Source organism: Propithecus coquereli, unplaced genomic scaffold (assembly GCF_000956105.1).
Source record: "Propithecus coquereli isolate 6110/MARCELLA unplaced genomic scaffold, Pcoq_1.0 Scaffold292, whole genome shotgun sequence".
Classification (NCBI taxonomy): Eukaryota; Metazoa; Chordata; class Mammalia; order Primates; family Indriidae; genus Propithecus; species Propithecus coquereli.
This window is the reverse complement of record NW_012148530.1, coordinates 127,378-151,643: the sequence shown is the minus strand read 5'-3', so window position 1 is coordinate 151,643 and position 24,266 is coordinate 127,378. Positions and strand designations below refer to the sequence as shown.

The following is a 24,266-nucleotide window of genomic DNA, read 5'->3' as shown; positions in this document are numbered from 1 at the left end:
AGACAGGAAGAATCAAAATTATAATAAATGTCTTGTCATGAATGGCAAAAACCAGAAATTAATCTATAGTTTTTAATTTAGAGAAGATGAGCAAGGAAATTATTAAGAGGCATATGGAATGATGAAAAATTATAAGCAGGCACAGGGAAAAAGTACATTTGCTTTGTGAAGCAAATGATAGACTTAAAGGCAACCATTAGTAGAATTATACTCGTGAATCCCATCTTCCAAATCACTAAAGAATATTTTTTGAAAACCTACAAGAAAAGAAACAAGTACAAAAATATAGTATTAGAAAAAAGGACATTTTAAGAATAAACATAAAATAAAAGAACATCTAAATTCAGCTATAAATTTTTAAAGAAGGATCTTTATGTAGTTCATCTCGATTGCTGCAATGGGGTAGACATTTCAGGTGGTGCAATCTGATTGGTAGCAATGTTCACTTGGTCAGTGAGTGTCAGAGCCAGGTCTGTCCAGCACCAAAGACCAACCCTTAATCACTGTGCTTTGCTCATTCACATTCATAGCACAAGATGTGGATTTCTTTAATGTATTCATTCAGCTACTGAGCACATCGATAGTACTCAGCGAATGATCTTGTGATGAATTTAGATTTTTGACTGATTAAATCCTTGCCTTATGAATCTTTCATTTCATTCATGTAAACAACAGAGAAAACTGGAATTTTAATATAACATTTTTCTCAAATCATCAATTATAGTGAAGAGTTTTTTTCCCCAGCTTTAAATTATCTCCAAATTACAACTCTTGCTAATTTTTCTCCAAAATAAAACAAACGTAATTATTTTGAAGTGCACATAACAAATGTTGAACACTGTTATTCCTAAAGGCATAATTGCATTTGTATTCACCTTCTCATTGCTTTTTTTCTTTTTTTGATACACAGAATTCATCACTACAAAAATCAGTCCAATACATGAATTTGAATATGTATACTCTGGGTGGATAGATTAGGTAAAGAAAGGAGATAATTTTACAGACTGAAAGAATTCATATTAATGAATTAGAAAGAAAACAAAGTCATGAGTCAGTTGTTTTCCAGCAAGCACCTATGTTGCCTGAGACAGAAGGCCACTGTTTACATTCCTGTAAGTATTCAATCCTTCCCTTTGTAAACATTTGTAGTTAAGTAGTCTTCAAATTTTCAAGGACAAAATGTGAACCAACCCCAATTTTTTTACCTGTTGCATTAAAAAAGAAAGGTCAAAGCCACAAAATTCTCATTCATAAAACTAGAAAGTTTGGGCTAGATGATAGCCAAGGGAAATTCTTCCTCGATTTGTAGAAGTCATTTGTGTTTTTAGCCATTACAGCATCCATTTCTCATTCCCTTATTAATAGTAACCTAACCTGATTTTTCTTTCGGAGACCCCTCCCCCGCCCAGAAGCCTCCCATGGTTCATAGAAGTGCACCCAGTGGCCTTGAGCCTTTCTGCTCCTAACTCCAGAAGCGTGTGTGGGATTCAGAGCTGGTCAATTCAGACCATCACATCAATTTAGCCATGGTTAGTGAAGTATAGCAATCTGACCTGAGGAAAACCAAATAGGTTGAATCTAAATTAATCCTAGAATTTAGGCTTAAGCAACCAGAAAAATCAGAAAGACTCTTTTCCATTGGAGTTGATTCTAGTATGTTATAGGCCTGAGGTTGTTGGCAGTCATCTTGCCACAGGAAACCTGAAAATGAAGCCAACGGGAGAGAAGAATCCGGAGTGAGAGACAGACCAGATCCTGATTGCAGTATATGGACCACGGAATCAAGGTATCTGTGAAATCCTGGATTTCTCAGTTCCTTGAATCAATAATTCTCCTCCTTGTCCTATCCCCTGACATTTATTTGTTTGTTAAACTAGTTTGCTGTTTTGTCACTTGCAGCAGGGCAAACCCTGGATAATACAATACAATAATTCTAAGACCCTGATTACCAGCACTATTTCCTGATTCATTACCCAAAGTCAGTGAGGGAAGTTGGAAGACAGTGAAGCAAAGCAGTGGCACTCAGGACACTAATGGATGCTAATATGCCCAAATTATGGGCCAGGTTTGGATTTAGAGTTGGGGTTAGGTGTAGGTTTAAGGTTAGGATTGGGTTTAGAGTCAGGATTTTGATTAGGGTGAGGATTAGAAGTAGGTTAAAGGTTAACATTAAGGTTAGGTTTAGAGATAGTTAATTTTAGGGTTAGGGTAAGAATCAAGACTGGGATTAGGTTTTGAGTGAGATGTATGGTGAGAAATAGGTCTGTGGCTAATGTTAGGGTTAAGGTTGGAGATATGGTTAGAAAGGTTTGGAATTTGAGACTTAGGGTTAACGTTAAATATGGGACTTTGGGTAGTGTTAGCACTGAAGTAGAGATACAAGTTAGGGTTAGTTTTAGTGTTAGGGTTACTGATAGGATTGAGATTAGGGTTATAGGTAGCATTAAGAGTTTTGTTAAAGTTAGGTTTTGATGTAAGTTTTGAGTTATGCTTAAGGTTAGATTTAGTTTTGGGGTTAGAGTGGAGTTATAGATAGGATTAAGTTTTTTTGTTTGGGTTAGAGGTAGGTTTAGGGTTAGTCATAGGGTTAGGTTTATAATTAGAATTACGGTTAGGATTTTAGTTAGTGTCAGGTGAGGGTAACAGTAAAGTTTAGGTTTAGTTTTAGGGTTAGGCTTAGAGACAGTTTGGAGTTTGAGTTATAATTAGAATTAGAATTAGCTTTCAGGTTAGTTTGGGGTTAGGGTGCTAGACGGTGTTAAACATAATATTAGGGTTAGAATTATAGGTAAAATTGGAGTTAGTGTAAGGGTTGGGGTTCAAGATAAATCTGTAGTTACTTTTTGACTTTGAATTTATCAGGGGCTATATTTAGAGTCAGGGTTAGAATTACAATTCAAAATAGAATTATTTGGAATAAAATTTAGGGTGGGGTAGGTTGGAATTTGAGTTAGAATTAGATTTAGGTTTGAGTTTAGGATTAAGTTAAATGGTTAAAGTTAGGGCTAGTTTTAAAGGTAGGTTTGGTGTTAATGTGAGAGATAAAGTTAGAATTAGGTTTTGGGTTAGTTTTAGGCTTAGGTTTAGAGGTAGGTTTGGGTTTAGTGTTATGGTTGGTTTTAGAATCAAAGTTAGGTTCAGATAGGATTACAATCCAGATTAGAGTTAGTTTGGGAGTTGTTAGGTTAGGGGTTAGATTTAGAGGTAGGATCTATAGGTAGAGTGCAGTTAGGGCTATAGGTAGGATCAGGTTTAGTGTTACTGTTACAGTTTTCTTAGGCTTAAAGCTAAATTTGAGGTTATTAAAGGAGCAACATACTTCTTTACTCATTCAGTTACAGCTTCGTGGGAAGACCACCCATGCTACAAGCATATATATCATCCTCATCCTCATCTCCATATAAATTTAGAGAAGAATAATCTCTGAGGAATATAAGCTATATCAGGGAATAAAGGTAGTTAGAGATTCTTATTTTCCTTTTCCTTTCTTTTCCTTTCTTTTTTTCCTTTTAACCTCATCTTCTCTCTCCTTCTTCCTTTTCACTACCTGAATAATACAGTTTGGTTCCTGTTTTAATTAGTACTTTGAAGTACAGTCATTCAAATCTAATGAATGTAAGCAAAATAAAGCTCATGTAACTGGGAAGGTGTGGTGAAAGCCTTGGTCTGACCACATCTAGAGATTCAAACAATAGCATTCTGGTTCCCCCCACGTCTTTGCATCTCTGGAAGCTGGTCCTACTATATGCTCCTTTTACGATGATATCTGTTTTTTAGTGTGGCAAAGGGGAAAGATCTTAGGCATCCCTGGGTCTAATCATCCCAACCAGCAAAACCATAGGGGGGGAAAAATCCCATTTATCTCCCATACTGATACGTAAAACCCAACAGAAAAACTCTGATTATTTTCTTTTGTATTGAATTATCATCCCTTTGCCATGCCCTGTGGTTGGGGGATGGGGGATGGGAGGTGATTTCTGCCTCTGCTCCCAGCTGTGCTTGACCCCACTGTGCTTGACCCCACTGTGCTTGACCCCACATGGATATGGAAGGGCAGAAGAACAGTTTTCTAAAGGAAGAGGTAGTGCTGTTAGAAGGGGGAATGTGAAGAAAGGGGAATGTGGTTGTTGGGAAGACAAAAGCAATAAGGATCAACTATAGATCCCTATGCTTTAGTGAAAGCTTAAATTCTTGACATTTTAGACATTGTTGAGATATCTAGGGTTATGCTCCTTTTCATCTTCTGGGCTCTTGCTATGCTTGTTTCAGTTATTCTCTCTCTGATTTTAATTGAAGCCATTTCTAGTTTTATCTTCAGTGGCTACCTAGAACAACTTGATGCATCACTTTCCTCGTGATACCTTTCCCTAAATACATTTTAAAAGTTTAAGTCAGTCCTCAAGTGGTTTTGATGTGCTTTTTCTTCTCTCATTTTATTATTTTTGGATGTTTCTCTCCCTGAGGTGTTTCATATTGTGAAGTTTGTCTTTTATTGATTTTTCACTCTTTCTGTTCTACATTGTCACTGTGTTTTCTCTTCATTCATTCTTTTCTTTTTCTGCCCTTTAATTCAGAAAGTGAATGATTTGATAATTAGCATTTTCACAGTATTTCTGTTGATAATTTTACTGGAAGACACTATATCTAGAGGAATCAATGTGTCTCTGTCTGTATTACTAGGTTTCTTAATATTTTAGATGAATCCCTCCATATTTGTTTTTTGATCTCATTTTATCTTTTCATATGATTATATTTTCATTAAAAGCCATATATTTTTTGTTTTATAGAAATCCAAGAGGCCAAAATTTCTTTTATTACAAAAGCAACGGAATCAATGATAAAGAATTGTCATTAACGTCCCATTGTTTTAGTGTCCTCAAAATCATATTTCCATACTACTGAATCACAAAGCATTTAATTAAATGCCAAACTTGTAGAAACTAAATATCATGAAGCTGAGCAGAATACAGAACTGAAATTCCCAAATTAAATCCCCAATTTTTTATGCCTTTGTTCATCAAGTTTATTAGAAAATTAAACTCCAATATTAATATTTTTAGTCCCACAGTATTGATAGTGAAGTAGAAATAACACATATAATTAAAGATTAGTTAGCATCTCAGGTGTATTTTCTTATTTGAAATTTGAAAGCGAATATCTATATTTAATTATATATTGAATCATTTTTAAAATTTCTTTAAATAATCAGGGTCTCTAGATGACATACCTGCTATTTTAAAAAACAAATGGGTTATTATATTAAAATACATATTTAAAATGAACTCTACTTCTTTTACTATTGTTGTTCAAAAATAAAGTATTATTATCTTTTAAAGGGAAGTCACATTCTTAGTTACTTAGCAACATAAAATATTTTCTTCTATTAGAATTTTAAATTCATGAACTTGCAAATAACCAATGTTTCTAATGTATCATATACATCCTAAAGGTATTGAAAATAAAACTCAAGGCTTTGAACTACTTAGAAACTCCCATTCTAAGATTTTTAAGATTCTACTTTTCTTTCCCAATAATGTTAAGTTAATAACACAAATGTAGGAGACAATGTTTGGTTTTATTTGCTAACTCCACTATCTATGATAATGGAAAAGCAAGGGAATTCAGACAAATGAAACAAAACTTTTCTAGGGCACTATTTTTAAACCTGTTAGGGGAAAAAAAAAAAAAAAAAAACACTTTCCCCAGTGTTACAGGGACAGACAACCTATTTGAGATTTGTCTCCCATTTTTGTCCCATTGCTGACGTGATAGCAAGCTGAGAGCCAGTCATCAGAGAGGAACAGAAGAGGAAAGAACATGCAAAGGTCAGAGAAGCAAATGGTATTAAAACGTATCCATTAATGGAATTCACGCTGTAATACTGTATTCTTAAATTGATAAAATTTGTAAAGCTAACCTAAATAGGTCATTCATGACCTATTTTAAAAATCAACTAAAAAGAAGGAATAATAGAAAACCAAACCAGTGTATTTGATGAGAAGTCTGGAGATGATACTTTCACCCAGTCTCATAGTTAAGCAGGAGAATGGGCGCCGGGGGTGGGAGGGGGTTGGACACCTTGAAAATTCCTCCATAAATTCTGGTTTGCCAGAAAGATGAATAACTCCTAAAGTTTGTCCTTTAGAGTAAGGTGGGGGGAGGGGAGAAATTCTCTCAAATTCAAAGATATTTTTTTTTGTCGTTCTGAGGATACTAAATCCTGGAGGTAGCAAAAGTTTAGCTACTCTGTGCCCTGCCTCTAGAGCAGCGGTCTCCAACCTTTTTGTTATCAGTGACAGATTTCTTGGAAGACAGTTCTTCCACGGGGGTGGGGGCCGTGAGAGGCAGAGCTCAGGGGAGCAGCTCTATATACAGATGAAGTTTCACTGGCTCACCGCCTGCCACTCACCTCCTGCTGTGCGTCCCCCTCCCCCAAGTTTCCTGGCAGACAACTTTTCCATGGATGGGGGTGAGGGGGTGGGGGAATCCGGAGGAGCTCTGCAGCCGAGTCCCCAACAGGCCCCACGGACCCGCGGACCAGCAGTGGTGGTCTGCAAACCACCGCGGATTGGGGATAGCAGCAGAGCACTTTTTGCTTTTTGTTTTCCCTCCCTGCCATTTACTTCCTTGATGCTGCAACCTCCTGTGTTAATGTTTCCTTCTTATCCAATAAACTAATTTTATATGGTCCTCTATCTCAGTGCTCTGTTTATATCTCTTTAATAGTAGACATCAAATTGTTTCCAACTGTAATTTATTGCATTTCTGTCCTTTCCGTGAGACTGTAAACTCCTTAAGGTCAATGATATCTTTTTTATTTTTGCTTCTTCTGGTGTCAAGGACAGTACCTGGCAATTAATAGATACTAAATATTTTTTTAATGAATGAATGAATGCTCTCTCATTGTTCAGATTTAGTTTGTACACATTTAATAGTAGCACACCTCCTAGATTAGATTTCAGCAGAGCATCCTGATACAGGCTGAAAGATGCTGACATTTTCTCTCAGAAAATGGTTCCAGGCTGGTAGTGGTGACTCACACCTGTAATCCTAGTACTTTGGGGCGGGAGGATCACTTGAGGACAGGTGTTGGAGAGCAGCCTGAGCAAGAGCCAGACCCCGTCTCTACAAAAAATAGAAAAATTAGCCAGGAGTGGTGGTGCACGCCTGTAGTTCCAGCTACTCAGGAGGCTGAGGCAGGAGGATCGCTTGAGCCAAGGAGTTTGAGATTGCAGTGAGCTATGATGACACTACTGCTCTCTAATGTAAGCAACAGAATGAGATGTGTCTCAAAAACAAAAGAGAAGAAAGAAAGAAAGAAAGAAAGAAAGAAAGAAAGAAAGAAAGAAAGAAAGAAAGAAAGAAAGAAAAAAGAAAATGGTTCCAAAGGAATCAGTCCTTGTGACCTTACAGTCAAAAGACTTCAGTAGGTTTTCTTCACTTAAGTCTGAACACTGATCCTGTTCTCTTATGCTTAGTGCTGAAGACCAAACTTTAAATGTTTAATTATAATATTGAACAGAAAAACAGGCACATAAACTATAACATATACCCAGTTCCTGTGTTATATTCAGGTCATATAGATTAACATATGATTTTTAGAGGCTGCTGCAAAAGAGGAAGGCAATTAGATTTAGTGAAGAATGAGTTTAATGTGTTTTATCAATCAATGCTTATCTTACTTATCAATCTTCTAAGTAAACACAAAATAATAACTTGGGATACAGGTACAGGAAAGTATTAACGTGTATTCCCAGTATTGAAGATAAAGGCTGTTTTAGTAAAAGCCTAGTAAATCCTAACTATTTTTGTTGAAATGAAAATGAGAGCTTTAAATTTGAATAGTTGGAACTGAATATCAATGAGATTGAAATTATCTGCTACTAATGCCACTGATGTTTCCTCAAAATACATATAAGTATACACAGAATTACACACACACACACACACACACACACACACACACACACTTATCATCCCAGACTTCTGGAATGTCCTTTTTTGGTAAAGTTGTATAATAAAAAGGTATATTGTTTGCCATATATATACACATATATGTATATATAAAACACATTTGCAATATATAGAAAAATTTTAGACTTACATATATTCCAAATCTGAATTATTGTAGTTTAAAGTGGAAATGTCTCTTCCCTAACCCAATCTAGACAAATATATCTCAAGTCTTATAAATTTTGTACAATATTTTGGTAACACCTACTCTTTGGAGGTAGAATATTTGCAAACACCAAAATATTGAACAAAGGGGTAAGTAACTATCTGTCTAGGTAGACTAGATGGAGCTTGCTAAAGTCTTATATTTTCTCCTTGTTTCCATACAGAGGATTAAGGATATTTCTGTGGAAAAATGCATTTCTAAAATATTAGTGTAGCAAAAACTCCTTGGAGGAGAGTTTTTATTTTTTGTCTGAATGCTTATTCTTCTAGTATTTTCATATCTTCACTATTATTGCTGAATTTTTATATTTTTAGATTTTCATGGAATCCTAGTATCTATTTTGTGACCAAAAACTTCTGACATTTAGGATTTAATAATCAGAACCGCTAGGTCTAAATCAGAGCCAGTCTTTCGCAATGCTTTTGTGTGATGAAACACTCAGTTTTTATAGCAACCTTCCAATTCTTTCCTTGACATAATTGATTAACTACATTCAATATGTATAGCAATATGTGTGTACACTTTATTTAATGGTTCAAGGGACACACAATAAAATGAAGTGACATTCATATTAATCCTGAAAGACAGTCTTCATATAGAAAATAATAAATTATGAAATATAGAACAAGATTTTTCCCTACTGATTCTATGATGCAGTGAATTCTTTATTCTACTTGGGGGGCAGATAACCACAAAATAAAGAAAGCCATGGAAACAATGCAATGCATCCGAGAAGATTAAGTCTCCATTAATTGAAATTACCCACACAAGTTCTAGAAAGCCTGTGTTTTACTGAAATTCTCCGAATGACTTTTTTGGCATGGTTTATGTTTAATTATTTATATATCTTCAAGCTATCATAAATTTACTCTTACTACTTCACCAACTTAGGCAGAATTTCCTTTTACTCCTTGGAACTTCTCAAAATTATATTCACATGTCAATAGTACCTCAAATACTACCTCCTCAGTGAAGGAGTACTTCATATCTCAAGTCAGATTCAACTCTTACATTTCTTTGCCCTAACACTTAGCATATGCCTCTTCAATAAACCTGATACTATAGTCTATTGAGCACATGTTAATCTCCCCCACAAGATTAGAAATTCCTTGTAGGTAAGGACCATGTCTCTTTCACTTCTGCATTTCCTCCACAGAATGTAATAGAACACATTACATGTTGTGGGTGTTCAATAAATATTTGCTGAATGAAATAAGAAAAGGAAATGGCTCCAAATTAGATAAACCCTAGAAAATCAGTGTGTTGGTTCAGGATGCTTTGTTTTTCTGTGCACCTTTTGCTGGACTGAGCCCTCTGCTGCTGTATATTGCTTTTACCTCTTTTTGGATGATAAAGACGTGTTTGCATGACTTCACATCAACAGTCTGTAGATAATTTCATTGTTACTGATGGTAACTCAGCACTCAGAGCAGTCTTATGGACTCCTATTCATCAAGAGATAAAATCTATGCCTGGCTCGACTCTTACTCTTTTAGTCTTTCTTCCTCTGCACTCTAGTACCTGTGACCAGGTACATATAATGAGTTATAGATCATTGAGGCAATGGTGATTAGTCACGGAACTCAAGTCTCTTTCAGTTGAGTGCACCAGAAAATGTGTATGAGACTTTTTGTTACCCTTAAATTTCACAGATCGTATTTTTCAATTTGCTATGCAGATTAACATAGATATACTATCAAGGGAGGAATGGAACAGAGAACACTGCCTTTATTGACTGTTCAGGAATGGGAAGGCCAAGTGATAATATGTAAAGCTATGCGGACAACTAACACAATAGCAGCTCTCTAATACTAAATTTCACTACTTGGCAAAAGGAGCAAATATTAATATTATAATAGCCCCATCACTCTAGTTGTTGTAGGATTAACTAAGACAGTGTTTGACAAGAACCTTTGTTAAAGAGTTCATAATTAGGGCAATATAACAATCCCAAAAGCCGATTCTGTAAATTCTATTGTCGTTTACTGATTCACAATAATGAGAAATATTGATAAACTTGGTTCAATTGTTTGAACAGGGTCTGCTAGAATTAGTAAGACCTCCCTTCTGTGGGCAAGATTGCACTTTGTTTTGTTTTTTTAATTTATAATTTGATGGATATTTTATGAATTGAGGGCCAGAATTAGAAGTGTTTATTGTTTCTTTTATTCCTTATGAAATAAAGTATCTAGAACTGTCCAGCTATTATTTGTTGACATTGGTATTGTGCTCTGCCTAAAAGTGTGATTTATTCCAACTCTCTGCATAATCCAGAGTCTCAGAATTGGCATAAGTCCCTAGCTATGGAAGAGAATCACAGAGAATTCCTAAAGCTGAGCCTCTATGGGCATGTCTGAAACATCCTGAGCTCAGGTGGGCATATGTTTGGCTTTTTTTTATTACAGAAGGTACAGAGTTGTGGTAACATTCAGTCACAGTTCTCTTAATTCATTTGGGACACAGAAGGTCATGTGTTTCCTTAGACTTTTATAAAAACAACTAAGAATTATTCTGAAACAAAGAGAGTTTAAGTAAAAGTTTTGCACATTACATGTTCTCCTCAGTTATTGCAGAAATATAGCATATTATTTGGAAGAATCTTGGTGTACCTTCCATGAGAAAATAAAACAAACCTGCCCCAGTTTGTAAATCTTAATTGCTTTTCATGAGAAGAGCATGATAGTTTCGTGGTATAGATCACGTAGTAATGTCAAGGGGGTCACAGTGCTGGACAGAAATTTTCCAAATGGTCACCCACAATCTTGCTTGAATAATTATAAAATACTTAAAGGGTGCATTACTTAAGATATTGACCAAAATGATTACAAATGTAATTCAAATTGTTGAGGTTTTATTCTAAATATTTATATAGAAGAAATTTAAAGCCTTTAATGCCTAATTTAAAAATGTATTGATATCAAATATATTCCTCCTGATGGAAGTATAACACTCTAATGGTAGTTAAAACATGCTATGTTCCTGACACTGTTATAGGCACTGAGGATATACCTGCAAACAAGAAAAAGAAAGGAAACACTTTCATGCCACTTACATTTTACATAAGGGAAACAGCAGAAAAGCGAACAAATTAGCAATGTCATTTCAAATAGTAATAAGTCCTCTGATAAAAACAAAATGGGATGCTATTGCAGTACATTAGGGGATAGTGATTCTAATTTGGCATTCTAAGAAAACTGTGAAAACATTAAATGAGCTGAGCAGGAGCCAGCCATGGGAGGATCAGAGGGAGTAGGTATTGTGAAGATGCTCAAGCAGGAATACGTTGAGTCTGTTCAAGGAAAATAAATTATGCTACAATGATCACTCATCCAAGGGATGCTCTTTCTTACATGGTGTTAACTCAAGGACTCATTCATCTGTAGCATCTATCTTTTTTACTTTCTTAAAAGGTATAGATCATTTACGCAAGGGATAGTTGAAAATATGTCTTGACTTTCGAAACTCAAGGCCTTATGTCCAGTTTTTAGCAATTTTAATGCTTGAAAGATAGCTTTTTAATACTGCTTTAAAAAATTAGGGTATATTAATCATATTATTCATATCAAATGTGTTTGTGTGTGTGTGTATGAGGTGTACACATGTTTTTATTTATGTGTTTTTAAGTTCTTAAATTTTTGATTTCCCCTTTTCTTCTAAGATGATTTGGCTTCTTGTCGGTGCCCAGTTGTAAAGTTCATTATGTCTGAAGAAAAAAAAAACATAGACTTATAAACTAGGGTAATCTTACTGACTTTCAGGAATCTCTGAGTCACCATCACCATCTCTGATGATTTCAAAGAACAAAGTCTTTCTAGGCTTTCCTGTGTCCAAAGCACGTAAATGTCCCAATAATTAATAAGTTCTTTTTCTGCACCAGCTGGTAAGATTTGTTAACGTATTTGTTTTCAGCCTTTAAAAATTGAGGAACTTTGTATAAAGTATTTTAACTGGAAGGATTAAGTTATCATCTTTTTTTAATAAGGAAAAGTTGACTCAGTTTCACACAATTTACAAAATGTTTCTTAAGCACTTCATCATACCTCCCTACCCCTGTCCCAGAAAGATTATCACAATCTTCACATTTTAAGAAAGACAAATTGCCTTCAAAATAGTATTTTATGAGCAATATGGTTCTCTATCAAAGTGGATGACTCATCAAATTCATTCTGAATTGATGAATTAAATTATTAGAGCCAGTGGCTCTCTGACCCCATTTCTAGCAATGTAGTGATAAAATCAAAGCCTCACATGGTTACAAACTATGTGTCTTATAAATTCATTTTGGAGTTACTGAGTAGGAAGAAAAGCTCACTGAGAAGCTAGAAAGGATATTACAATTTTTAATCATTGTTGTATTTCCATTGTGAAGTAGGAATAGCAAATAAAAGCTTTTAAGCTATCCACAGTTTTAGAAATTTTGAAGTGTGTTACCATGCCAACCTGTACAGAAATGTTCACCGAAATTCCCTAAGGGCTAACCCAGGCACAATGTAACATCTTCATTGATTTTTTGAATGGAATAAATGTCATTGAAAATCAATTTTTAAGTTAGAATATTTAGAAAGTTGTAGATAATTGAGAAAAGATGCAGATTTAGTTGGAAAATGTTAGATCTCAAATTTTTCATTTTTTGGATTTCAATGTGAGGTCAAAACACAGTCCAAAGGCCAAAAATGAAGGATGAGTAGGAGGCTAGTGACCCATTGAAACCTTAATAGTAAGTTATTACAAGAATGATTTTAGAGAAAAACTGAATAAAATATTGAAAAAATTGAGCCATGGCATGCAAGATTCATAAGCATATCTTCTAGGAAAGACATAATAAAAAATTTTTTAAGAGAAATGGCTTCTCAAATTTAAATATTCAGCAGAACAAATTTGGTAACAGTTTTTCCTGTATGTATTCTTTCTTTCCCTTTCTTCCTTCTTTATTTCTTTTTTCTTCATTTTCTCAATTTCTCTTTTTCTTTCTTGGTTTCGTATGCAGCATATAGAGAGCCTCCTGAAGTAATTATCTGGAGAATTTGGATTATGTTCTTCATTGTCAGGTTTTTAATTTTTTTTTTCATTAATGCAGGCTCGATTAGACGAATCAAAACAGGGTGCAAACCCCAATGTGAAAACCTTCACTCGTCTTTCTCCCTTCGGATTTATCCTCTACATTACCATCAGAATGCTCTCATGGAAAATGCAAACCAGGGAAGGCACTCTCTTTAAAATCCTTTAATGATTCCCTCTCAAAGTACAGTGTCAAAGCCTAGATCTGAAGAAAGGTACATGAGGCCTTTTATGGCTCAACTCTTATCTACTGCTCCAGCCTCATCTCCAGACTCTCCTTGTCTGCACTTTGCACTGGAGTTGCCCAATCGCTTAGCATTCTCTTCATAGCTCATTCCATTTCACGCCTCCTTGGCTTTGCTCATGTTGTTTCCTCTGCTTAGAACATCCTTACCCAATTTTCTTCACCTGGATAACTTGAATTCATCTATTAAAACTCAGTTTAGGTGACCTCTTCTCCTGAATCTCTCTCTAATCCCCCAAATGAAGCTAAATGTTCTTTTCACGTTTCCACTATATTCGGTGCACCCATCTCTCATAGCACTTGCCGCATTATAATGAAATCATATATTTCTATGTCTGTCAATCTCAGAGTGCAGATTCCTTGCATTCTATATTACATTTGTACCCTCAATTCTAGCATGCTAATTGGCACCAAGTCTCTTAATATTATCAATTATTTCTATTGTCAGAAATCTAAAATTTAATGATATATCAGTTTATCATAGTAGTATGCGATTAAGTACTTAATTCCTCTAAATTCCCTTGTTCTGAGTGTATGCAAATTAAAAATGCTTTTAACTATTGTACAGTTTCTGTGACAGAGAGCCATATATCTCCCAGTCTCCTTTGCAGTTTGATAGATACAGTATAATTGCTTTTGGCCAAATGATTATGAGCATGACTGACATGTGTTGCAAATGCAGCTGAAAGCCAGTATACTTTTTCTAGTTCTCTCTTCTACCATGACAATTTTAGAGGCTGCATAACAACTTATCCCAAAACTTAACAGATTAAGACAACAAAAATTTATTATGTCACAGCTTCTGAAGGGTCAGAAATTTGTGAGCAGCTTAGCTAGATAGTTCTGTCTTAGTATCTGTCATTGAATTGCAGTCAAGCTAGGTTTGGGCAGAGGTGCTGTTGCTGTCATCTCAAGACTCAATCTGGGCTGAAGGATTTGCTTCCGAAGATCACGTGTGAAGTTGTTAACAGATCATATTCCCTTTATCACTGTTGGCTGGAGATTTTAACTTCTCCCCAGGTGGGCTGCTCACAACAAGAAGAAGAGATTCAAGAGCAAGAGAGGAATTGGGCACTCAAGCCAGAAACTGTAATCTTTTACAATGTTATCTTCAAAGTGACATAGATTCACTTCTGCTATATGCTGTTGGTCACACAGACCAATTCTGGCGTGATGTGGAAAAAGACTACACAACAGTGTGAATACCAGGAAGTGAAAGGTCATTGCAAGTCATGTTGGAAACTGGTTACCACAGAGACCATGTGTTGAGTTGGTGCATAAAACATGGAGGATTCCTAAACTGTGAGTCATTGGATGAAACAGATTCTCTAACCCACGTTAAATGAGCAAGAAATAAACTTTTGTGGTGCTAAGCCAATGAAAATCCATCAGGGTTTACTTGCTACTAAGGCATACATAGCTATTCAGACCAATAACAGTCTACATGAAGATCTGTCTACAGAAAAAGTCCGTGAAAATTAAAAGAACTTGGGGTATTCTAGGACTTCTAAGAGTAACCTCTGACTACAAATTAAAACATTGCAATTATTATTTTATTTTATTTTTGATGTTTGTGAATTGTGTTAATATGAGTCTGTCCTCAGAGTATTGACAAAATCAGCTGTCAAAGACAGCATAGCTGAAGTTCAGACAAAGGTAATCATATCCCTTATCTTGGCCTCTTGAAATATAAGAAATTGTCAGGCTTTTCCTACATTTACAAACAACTTGGTATTTCTGTGTGCCTATGTTTTTCTTCCAAAGTGATTTTAAATGACTTCAAGTACTTGAGATTTTCATTAAAAAATATCTACCTCATGAGGTTGTTGTGTAAAATAAATGAATCAGAATATGAATGATATCTTCTGAAGAGTAAAATACTATATAAACATTAAACATTGTTCTCACATGTTTAATATTGAAAACACATTATTGATAATGACCCAATAATAATAATCCCTAAATATATTTAAGAAATAAAGTAGATAGTCATTTATTTTGAGTGATTTGTTGAGTTTTTTTGTTTGTTCGTTTATGAGGAAACTGGCAAGGAACTTAATGTTATTTTAAATATCTATCCAACTCATTTACTTGGTTAAAAGATCACTTCTCATTGAGAACAAAGGTACAATGACAAATTTTATCCTCAGAGTCAGCTATTCAAAAAACTAGTCATATATTTCATCCAATAGCATCTCATAGTGTTCTGTAGTCAGTGTCTAAAGGTCATTTCATGTTTGGTGTGATAGGTAATGCCTCTTTGTACATACATAATGTCATTCTGCTCTAGGAATGCTATGGTTTGATGTAAAGATTGACCCATTCAGTCAAGTCTATAGAAATTTAGGATTTGTTTAAGTAAACATTAATCATTTTTTTAAAAAAAAGCATGACAGAAAGAAAAAAATATCTCTAGATTATGTGAAGTCTTAAATGTTTAGGCCCTCAGCCTTAAATTTTGTCTAAAGATAGCACTTTCAATAACAAAATAATCCTTGGCCACAATTACCTAACATTTTTTTCCACTGAGTCACCATGCTGAACAGGTAAAAGCATTTTTGGCAGCACCATTTTACCTTGAAATTTTCTCTTGTAAAGTAACCCTAGCCTGACCTTGATTAACTTATTAAATGAGCTCATCCTCAGAGCTGAAGAAGTGTAGTCTATCAGAGAAATAGCATGGCAACATGCCAGAACAACTCTGTAAATCGTCTAGAGGGCACATCTAAGCATCACTTCCTACCTCCTTCTGTGCTTCTCCATTCAGGGTTAGAAGCTAGAGAAAGAGGCAGGATGAAGTAATAGAACAAGCATGGACTGTGGAAACTGATAAAGTCATGTTTGAAACCTAGGGCTGCTTCTTACTATATGACTAAACTTTAGAATAAGTTAAAATTGCTCTTTGAATTTTATTTTTCTTATTTATAAAAAAAATCTCACCATAAGTTTGTTGTGAGCCATCAATTAAATACATATATGTGGAGCCTGGCATATAGTATTCAATATATATTCTTCTGCTTCTTTTTTCTCTTTTTGCAGTGAGAAGAGGAACTGCTAGACAAATACCCTCTGCTTCACCAATCACATGTCATTGACTAGACCATACCCATGAGCCATTACATAAAAAAATCAGTATCCCTAAGGGTATGGGATACGTCAAAATGCTACACGAAAAAAGATGGAAGGATTTTTTCCCCTAGTGAAATAACATCAGCAGTGGATGTTTTTGAAATTTGAGGAGTTAAGTGAGAATTAAGAGACTTTGGAATGCTAACATAGATGCTGTACATGAAAATGTTGAGATGTAATCTAAAATACAAAATAATGAAATTTCATATAAATATATATGATACAATTTAGTATGGAAGTGCTACTAAAATCGAGAAAATTTTTAAGGGGAATAAAGAGAAGATGGTTAATGGGTACAAAAATACAGTGGATAGAATGAATAAGATCTAGTATTCAGTAGCACAATAGATTGAATATAGTTAACAACAATTTATTGTGTATTTTCAAATAACAAAAACGGTGGAAATGGAATGTTTCTAACACAAAGAAATGATAAATGCTTGAGGTTAGGGATACTTCATTACCCTGATTTGATCATTACACATTGTATGACTGTAACGAAACATCACATGTACTCCATAAATATGTACAACTATTATTATCCATAATAATTCAAAATAAAAAATGTCAATAATTTTTTAAAAACTGGAGCATTGCACTTGTATTTGAGTTTTAGGTTTGGCCTCTTTTGAAAATTAGTATTTTTTTACATTATTTCAATTTCCTTATATATATTTTCAAATACAGGAAGAATTCATTACATTTAAATTATCAGTAGCACATGATACTCTCATTGTCTGTCCATGATAAATGTTGCTGTTATCTATAAGACAGCCATTTATTTAAAAAGTTATCATTGGGATTTTGTTGAAGTCAAAGATATGATTTATTTTACCAAATAAGACTAAGTGGTTTTGATTTTAGCAAAAATGCAGAAGCATCAGTTTAATTCTCATCCGAATAAGCATTTTTTTTTGCATTCTACAGCTAAAATGCGTAACAGGTTTAAAGCTTAATGGCTTATATTACCTTTTATTATCACTATTCATGATTTTTACTGAGTCTTGGCAGAGATGCATAATGGATGATCTCTAACCTCCTTTTGCTTCCTGTGTAGCAAAGGACAAGTTTACAAACACCCATGGAAGTGAATTGGGCATTAGGAAAAGCAGAAAAGGAGTATCTCCTAGGCTTAGGAGTAGCAGGAACTTGCAACTCTGCCACTTACACATAAGACTAACACTGTAGGAAGTAACCTTATTACAGATATTTCACCCATCCCACCCACCTAATTTACATTAACTGTTATTGGATAAATTCCTTAATGGACAATGTGCTTTAAATGAATTAAATCAACATATTACCAGTGTGTGTGTGTATGTGTGTGTGTGTGTGTGTGTGTGTGTGTGTTATTAAAAACATTAGTAGTGATAGACCAACCAACTAACAATGACTAACAACTCAAAAACTTTAATAAATGGGACTCACTATAGTCAAATTTAAGCTGAAACAAAAAAAGAGATAGAGAAAATTATTCCCACAGTTAGGAATAACTTTTCATGGAGAGGCAGGAAGGCAATGTTAAGTAGTCAGTGTGAAGAAGATGGGTGGGTGGAGTTAGTATGGAAAAAAGAGTAACATGTTCCAACTCCATTTTATTCACACTTATTAGGAAAATACACCATTGAGAAAAAGGCTAGAGCAGAGGACATAAAGGGCTACAGGGACACAGACAGGCCAGGGAGGCGGAAGATGCCTACAGACCACATCACAGAGAGATTTTAATAGTGGAAATGAAGGGATAAAAGTTGGCATTAATTAGTGACTACTATGCATCAAGAAAAAAAAGGTATGTGTTTGTTCCTCTATATATCTATATAGCGGATATCTGCACATTATATCCTGATAGGATTTCTACAAGGCGGGGATTATCAACCTTAATTTACAATTAGAACAATCAGACTTGGAAAGTTAAGAAACTAATGGGCATACAAGAAACAAGAAGCATAGCCAGACTGAGGCCTACACATATTTGATGTTCTTCCCATTTCCATATGGAGACAACAACAGGGATAATAGAAGCATACCAGTGAAATTTATAATATCTTTGAATGCAGAAGTAAGAGAGGCAGAAAATCGATCATTTTCCATAAGTATTTAATGTTTGAACTGACCAGAACACATTTCTCCTTCAATTTTTACTCAAGGAATCAGGGATAAAAATTACATCAATTATATTCCTTTCTGTTTCCCCAAGAGTTCCTCCCCACACAAAAATTAATTTTAAAAAATATTGCTCAGTATGTACTGGTTGAATAAGTGGATACATGTACTTGGCTACAGCACAAGATATACTTAGGAATGGATTATCTGTGGCATCATTTTGAAGATACTGGAGAAACACTTCTTCCAAAAAGAACTTTACCCCATATTCCTCCCTAGGACTTAAAATTCCACAATTAGACATGCATATGACTTTTAATTAGAATGTAAATACTCATGCAATTCCATTTACAATTTTTTCCCAGAAAACTGTTTTCCATCTCTGGAAGGCAGAGAGGGGGCATAAAGATAGAGAGGAACTGTGAGAAGAAGAGAAAGAGGTGGGGATGACCAAGACCTTGTCATTCTACTTAGAGCATGTTCTGATATATCACTTCACAAAAGAACACTGCAGGAGAAATGACTTCTAACTGATGGCATTACATTTGTAAGACCAACCAGGTTGAAATTTTCCAAGTAGTCAGTTACATGAAAGTGAAAATGGTGAAAGGACCTGAAGGGTCAGTGATTACATCTGCTGCCTGCACTGTGGCATTTTAACTCCATACCTAATGCTGCCTCTTTATGTTGCATAAATAATGCGACTTCTCCTTCTGCCACTTGCTGTGTAAAATTACTTATACCTGAGGGGCAGAAAAGCAATTCTCCACCTAATTCATTTTGCCAATTTGACAGTGACATCAAAGAGCAGAAAGTTGTCTGTGAGTAATGACACTGCTCATTTGTTTAAATGTCAAACCTAAACCTCATCAACTTTCAGGGAGTATGTCAATAAAGAATGGGTTTCAGTTCAGTCAGAAAGGATTTCAGTGTTGTTCAGTCCCAAGGAAAATAGCTGTCAGTTTCTCTAGAGCAGAGTGCTTTGGGTAACTCTTTCTTTTTAAGCTGAATTTAAGAGGCCATTTCAGCACTTGGGACTATGGACAGTGCTGTCTTCCTTGACATGAAACAAGTAGCCTTACCGTAGAGGTGTTTCCTTCTTGAAACAAAAACTCCCCAGGTTAGCAAGCATGTATTACTAAACTATGCAATTAGGATATAAAGACTATGTATTATAAGGTCTGTGCAGAGGAAAAAAAATGAAATGACAGCAAAGAAGAACACATTTTATCACAAAGATTAAGCCTGAAATAAAATTAGGGAAGACAAATAGTTATAGTTTATAGCTGTTACTGCAGAAAAAAAAAGTCATTTTTTACTTCAAAGCAATCACATTTTTCTCAAGACAAGTTTTTGGTGAATAGAATGGCAGTGCCATTAACCCCTCATGGTAATTTATTGGCAGTGGGCATAGATGCAGAGGAGAACAGGAATACATCTAATAGGCTCGCCAGACAATCAGGATCAGAGAATTCATTCTCTATCCGTTTTCTAGCTCTAGAGTGGAATAACAATGGAGAATTCTGGATCTGAGGTCAGAAGAGATGGAAGTGAATTTCAGTCATGTGCCTTATTAAGTCATTTCATTTCTCTAAATCCTGTTTCTTCTTCTTTAGAATGTGGGTTATTTTGATGTCTAAGTGAAAGAATGTATGTGAAGGGGTCTGGCACACAGTAGGTACTCAATATATGCTCAAGTTTGATTATTCACTTTTCGGTAAGTGTTGGCATAATGCCGTAAAATATTGCTATGCCAGTAGTCATGTGTCTTAATAGCAGTAACCCTAAGGACGGATGACAAGAAGAAGCAAGCAAAAAAGGCATTATTATCAACAGATTTATCCTTATAACAAGAGCCCTCATCTTGCATATTTCCACTTCCATCCGCTTTTTCAGCATCCCAAGAAGATTCCCTTTATTTTTACTTTTAAAAAAATCAACAAAGGGAAAATAGCCTAAAAATAATACAGAAATAGTAAACTAAAGTTCTCAGAGGTTTCTTGTCTCATCAAATAATATTCTACTAACTCTCTGGAGAATTCCTCTCATTCACATACTATCAACTATTCTGTCTGCTGAATTGATGAGCGACTACTTTGAATGCTACGTACCCAGGTCAACACACTTAGGAGAGAAGGTAAAAATCAGGTTAGTTCTTTAAGTTCTGTATCCTTTTCCACTGCAGCTAGAGTCTCTCTTTGCTTTTGACTTCAAACCCTCCCAGGCTATCTCACCTCACTCACCTTCTTCCCTTTTCATAACTGAAAATCAAGAACATCTTTTCCTAGCCTCCCACATCCCCTCCTGTCGTTTTCAGCTGAGACTTCCTCCACACTGCCCTCTGCATGTGAAAAGCCTCCCAGCCTCCCAGGCTCCCACTCTCCATTCATCAAGGTACGCTCTTCTTTCATTCACAATTCATTTTAAGTTGTTCCTCCCTTCCAAAGCTCCTTTCCTTGATGTGGGTTCCCCTCCTACTCTAATGTACTCCACCAACACAGTCACCATAGAGCCACCTCACCCCTCCCCAACCCCCAGAAATTGGGGGGAGGGGCGAGGAAACCTGTGTTCGCATACAGACCCAGACAGAGATGAATACAGCCTAGCATTAAACTTAATCTCATCTTTGAAAAAGAAAAGGAAAAACAGTTGATACAAATATTTCCAGAGCCTGGAAACACGTACGCTTTGAAATAAAAAAAAAATCTAGCTGAATGGATGAATGAATGAATGAATGGACGGATGATAGAGATCTCTGTGGTACTTTTCTCTGATGCCCCTCCTTCCTGCTCCCGGCATGGTTCCTGTGTAATTCAGCGTCAGTGAGTGTGTGCACTTCCCTGCTTTGCCTCTGTCTCCACTCGCTGACCCTTCATTTCAACCTCTGGACTGGAGCCTAAACCTCCTCGCCAAAGGGCATGCCACCTAGCTCACAAAAGCTCTGTGACTTCAGCAGCCTAACAGAGCTTGCTCCTTAGGGGCGCAGCTTTGCATCTGCCGGCTCTGCCTCTCCCCAGACCCCCTGAAACACCCAGCCGCGTTGCACAAAAGGATGACTGATTCCCCCACACTCAACGAAATCCACCTGGTGATCCCCGTGGCTGCCCCTTTCCTTGCACTTGTAAACCTAGGTGCTCAAAAAAGAAACGCGGTTTCTCTCTTCTGCCTGCAGAAAAGGAAATAACCATTCCAGGGCTCGGTCCTGGTTCATAAAATCAGAAAACTTTTTATATTTATTGTATTAGAAAATCCCACCCGAGACAGCAGGGACCTCTTTGTTTGCATCCCAAGGGGAGGGAGGGGTTTTTAGAGCCTTTGCAACCTGGGGCAGAGGGGAAGTGACAGCCCTTGGGAGGGCTGCCCCGGAGAAGACTCACCCAGGACGTTCCCAACGAGAGCCACGACGAACACGATGATGTACCCGGCGATCAGGACCCACTCATATTCTTTCGGGTGTAGGTATTCCCTCCACAGGTACCGCAGGAATTCCTCGTCGTCATAGTCGGTGGGGGTTAAAAAGGGCTCTTGAGTTTCATTGAGCTCCGAAGCAGATGACCAGTTGCGACAAGGGGGGGAGTCCTCCAATTTGGTGCCGGACATCACGGGCTCGAGTCCGGTTCCGCTCAGTGCTGCAAGCTCCTCTTCGCCTGCCCCATGAGCACTGGTGATTTGCGGGTGGGAAAGGCTGCGCGGAGAGGCGAGAAGGGGCTCCACAGCAGAAAATGACGTGAAAAGTTACTGAGCCAATGCCTCCGGAGTCGTACGCCCGGCAACTTCTGCGGCGGCTTAGCTGTCTTTGCAGGAGATTTTGCACGGAGAAGACAGGCGGCTGAGAAACTAGCGACCGGGCGCTGGAGGCTGCAGCAATGACACCAGGAGGAGAAAGCAAACTCAGGCTTAGCTCAAGCTCAATTACTCCTCATTCCAGCACTGAGTCCGCAGCCCACAGCCTCCTCCCGCGCTGAGGGAGAGCCGAAACTGAAGGAAAAAAAAAAAAAAAAACGTAATGAAAATTAATTTAACCTGCTTCTTGGTGGGTTAAATCTCTTTTTCTACTTTTTTTCTCTATTTTCAACGTGCAGTTTCTGTAAACCATACCCAGACGTGTAAGTCTGTGGACACGACAAAAAGGTCAACACAGGGTTAATACAGGACGTGATGCGTTTGTCTTTGTAATGCAAATATAAAAATATAAGGAGGAGCCACTGTGTTCCCCAGCAGGACAATACAAAAGTCATTTCAGGCAAACATTTTAACATTTAATATAAGTGTATTTTAACATTTAATATTTGCCAACTTAGCACTTCCTGAGTCTTTAAGGCAGCTCCCTCCTCCTCTTCTCCAAATTGGAGAATGAGACCATTTTTGAATATACCCCAAATATACCCATTTTGAAGGGTCTATTTAAGCCGGAATTTGTATTTGCAACAGAAACTGTCATATGAAATACAGCAGGAAATCCCTGGAGGACACTAAGAATCATGAATGCTATCACAGTTAATGTTGTCAAGCAACAGAGACCACTAATATATTAAACAGATTCTCCATAGGATGTGATAATATAAGCAGAAGTGCTCTTTCTGGTGAATACCACATCTCACTGGTCTTTCTTCTCATTGATTCCCGGCTGATGTCACCTGCCATTCTCTCATGAATTGTTTTGGTCTGTGAGACTAAGTATTCTGGGATTTGTCAGCATATGAGTTCATGATCCTTTCATTCTTAATAACCATGACAGAAATATTGCATCTGATTATTTACAATCTTGGATTTGGGAAGGGACTGGGAATCATCTAGCCTGAACTTCAAATTAATAATAGAAGCCTCCTGATAACATTGCTGCCATCCAGCTTGGATATAACCACCACAATTCACTACCTTCACCATGACAGGACTTCTCTAAAGGTGAGAAAACCCATTCCTTACATGATTAAACCAAGCTCTCAAACCCATGAGTTGCCTTCCTGAGTCTATTACCTTTAATACCTAGTTGCATCTTGGTGCTATACAGAATAGGTCTTGTACATGCCAATCCTTCACATATTCAAAACAAGCATCATAGCCCCGATCCCCTTTTCATACTCCCTATGTTCAATTTTTTCCCAATTTCCTCCATTGTTTTTCAAATGACACTACATCCACATCAATATTCGCTCTGTCTTCCTGTAGACAATTGTCAATATCTTGCAAAATATGCAACTGAGAGGAAATATAGTAATCTGGTTTGGGTCTTGTTAGTACAAAAGGTACACTGTTCTTTGGATGCTACTAATATTTATATCTAATTATTTCTTAATAGTACTTTACAGTTTATAAAATTCTTTCATATACATTATTTTTAAACTCCTGAGGGGTTGGCTATTATTAACCCCATTTTATAGATAAGTAGACTATTCCTGGAGATATTAAATGATTTACCAAAGATTAAATGATTAACGAGTAGCAAAACCATCTAGTTCTTTCTTCTGATTGCAATCCAGTACTTCTATTATTCTACAGAGGACATGTTTCATTAAGAAATATTACTGGCATATTTTATCAATCTGCAGTAGT

General features: G+C 36.3%; 1 protein-coding gene across 1 annotated transcript in view; it reads right to left on the bottom strand.

Moving 5' to 3' along the window:
- The window catches only part of HCRTR2 (hypocretin (orexin) receptor 2), a 181,654-nt gene that overhangs the window by 131,098 nt on the left and 26,290 nt on the right, over window positions 1–24,266 (bottom strand). The window contains exon 2 of the mRNA XM_012648723.1: window positions 22,091–22,691. Coding sequence (XP_012504177.1) covers window positions 22,091–22,313 — 223 coding nt within the window. The 5' untranslated portion in view covers window positions 22,314–22,691. The remainder of the gene's footprint in view (window positions 1–22,090; window positions 22,692–24,266) is intronic.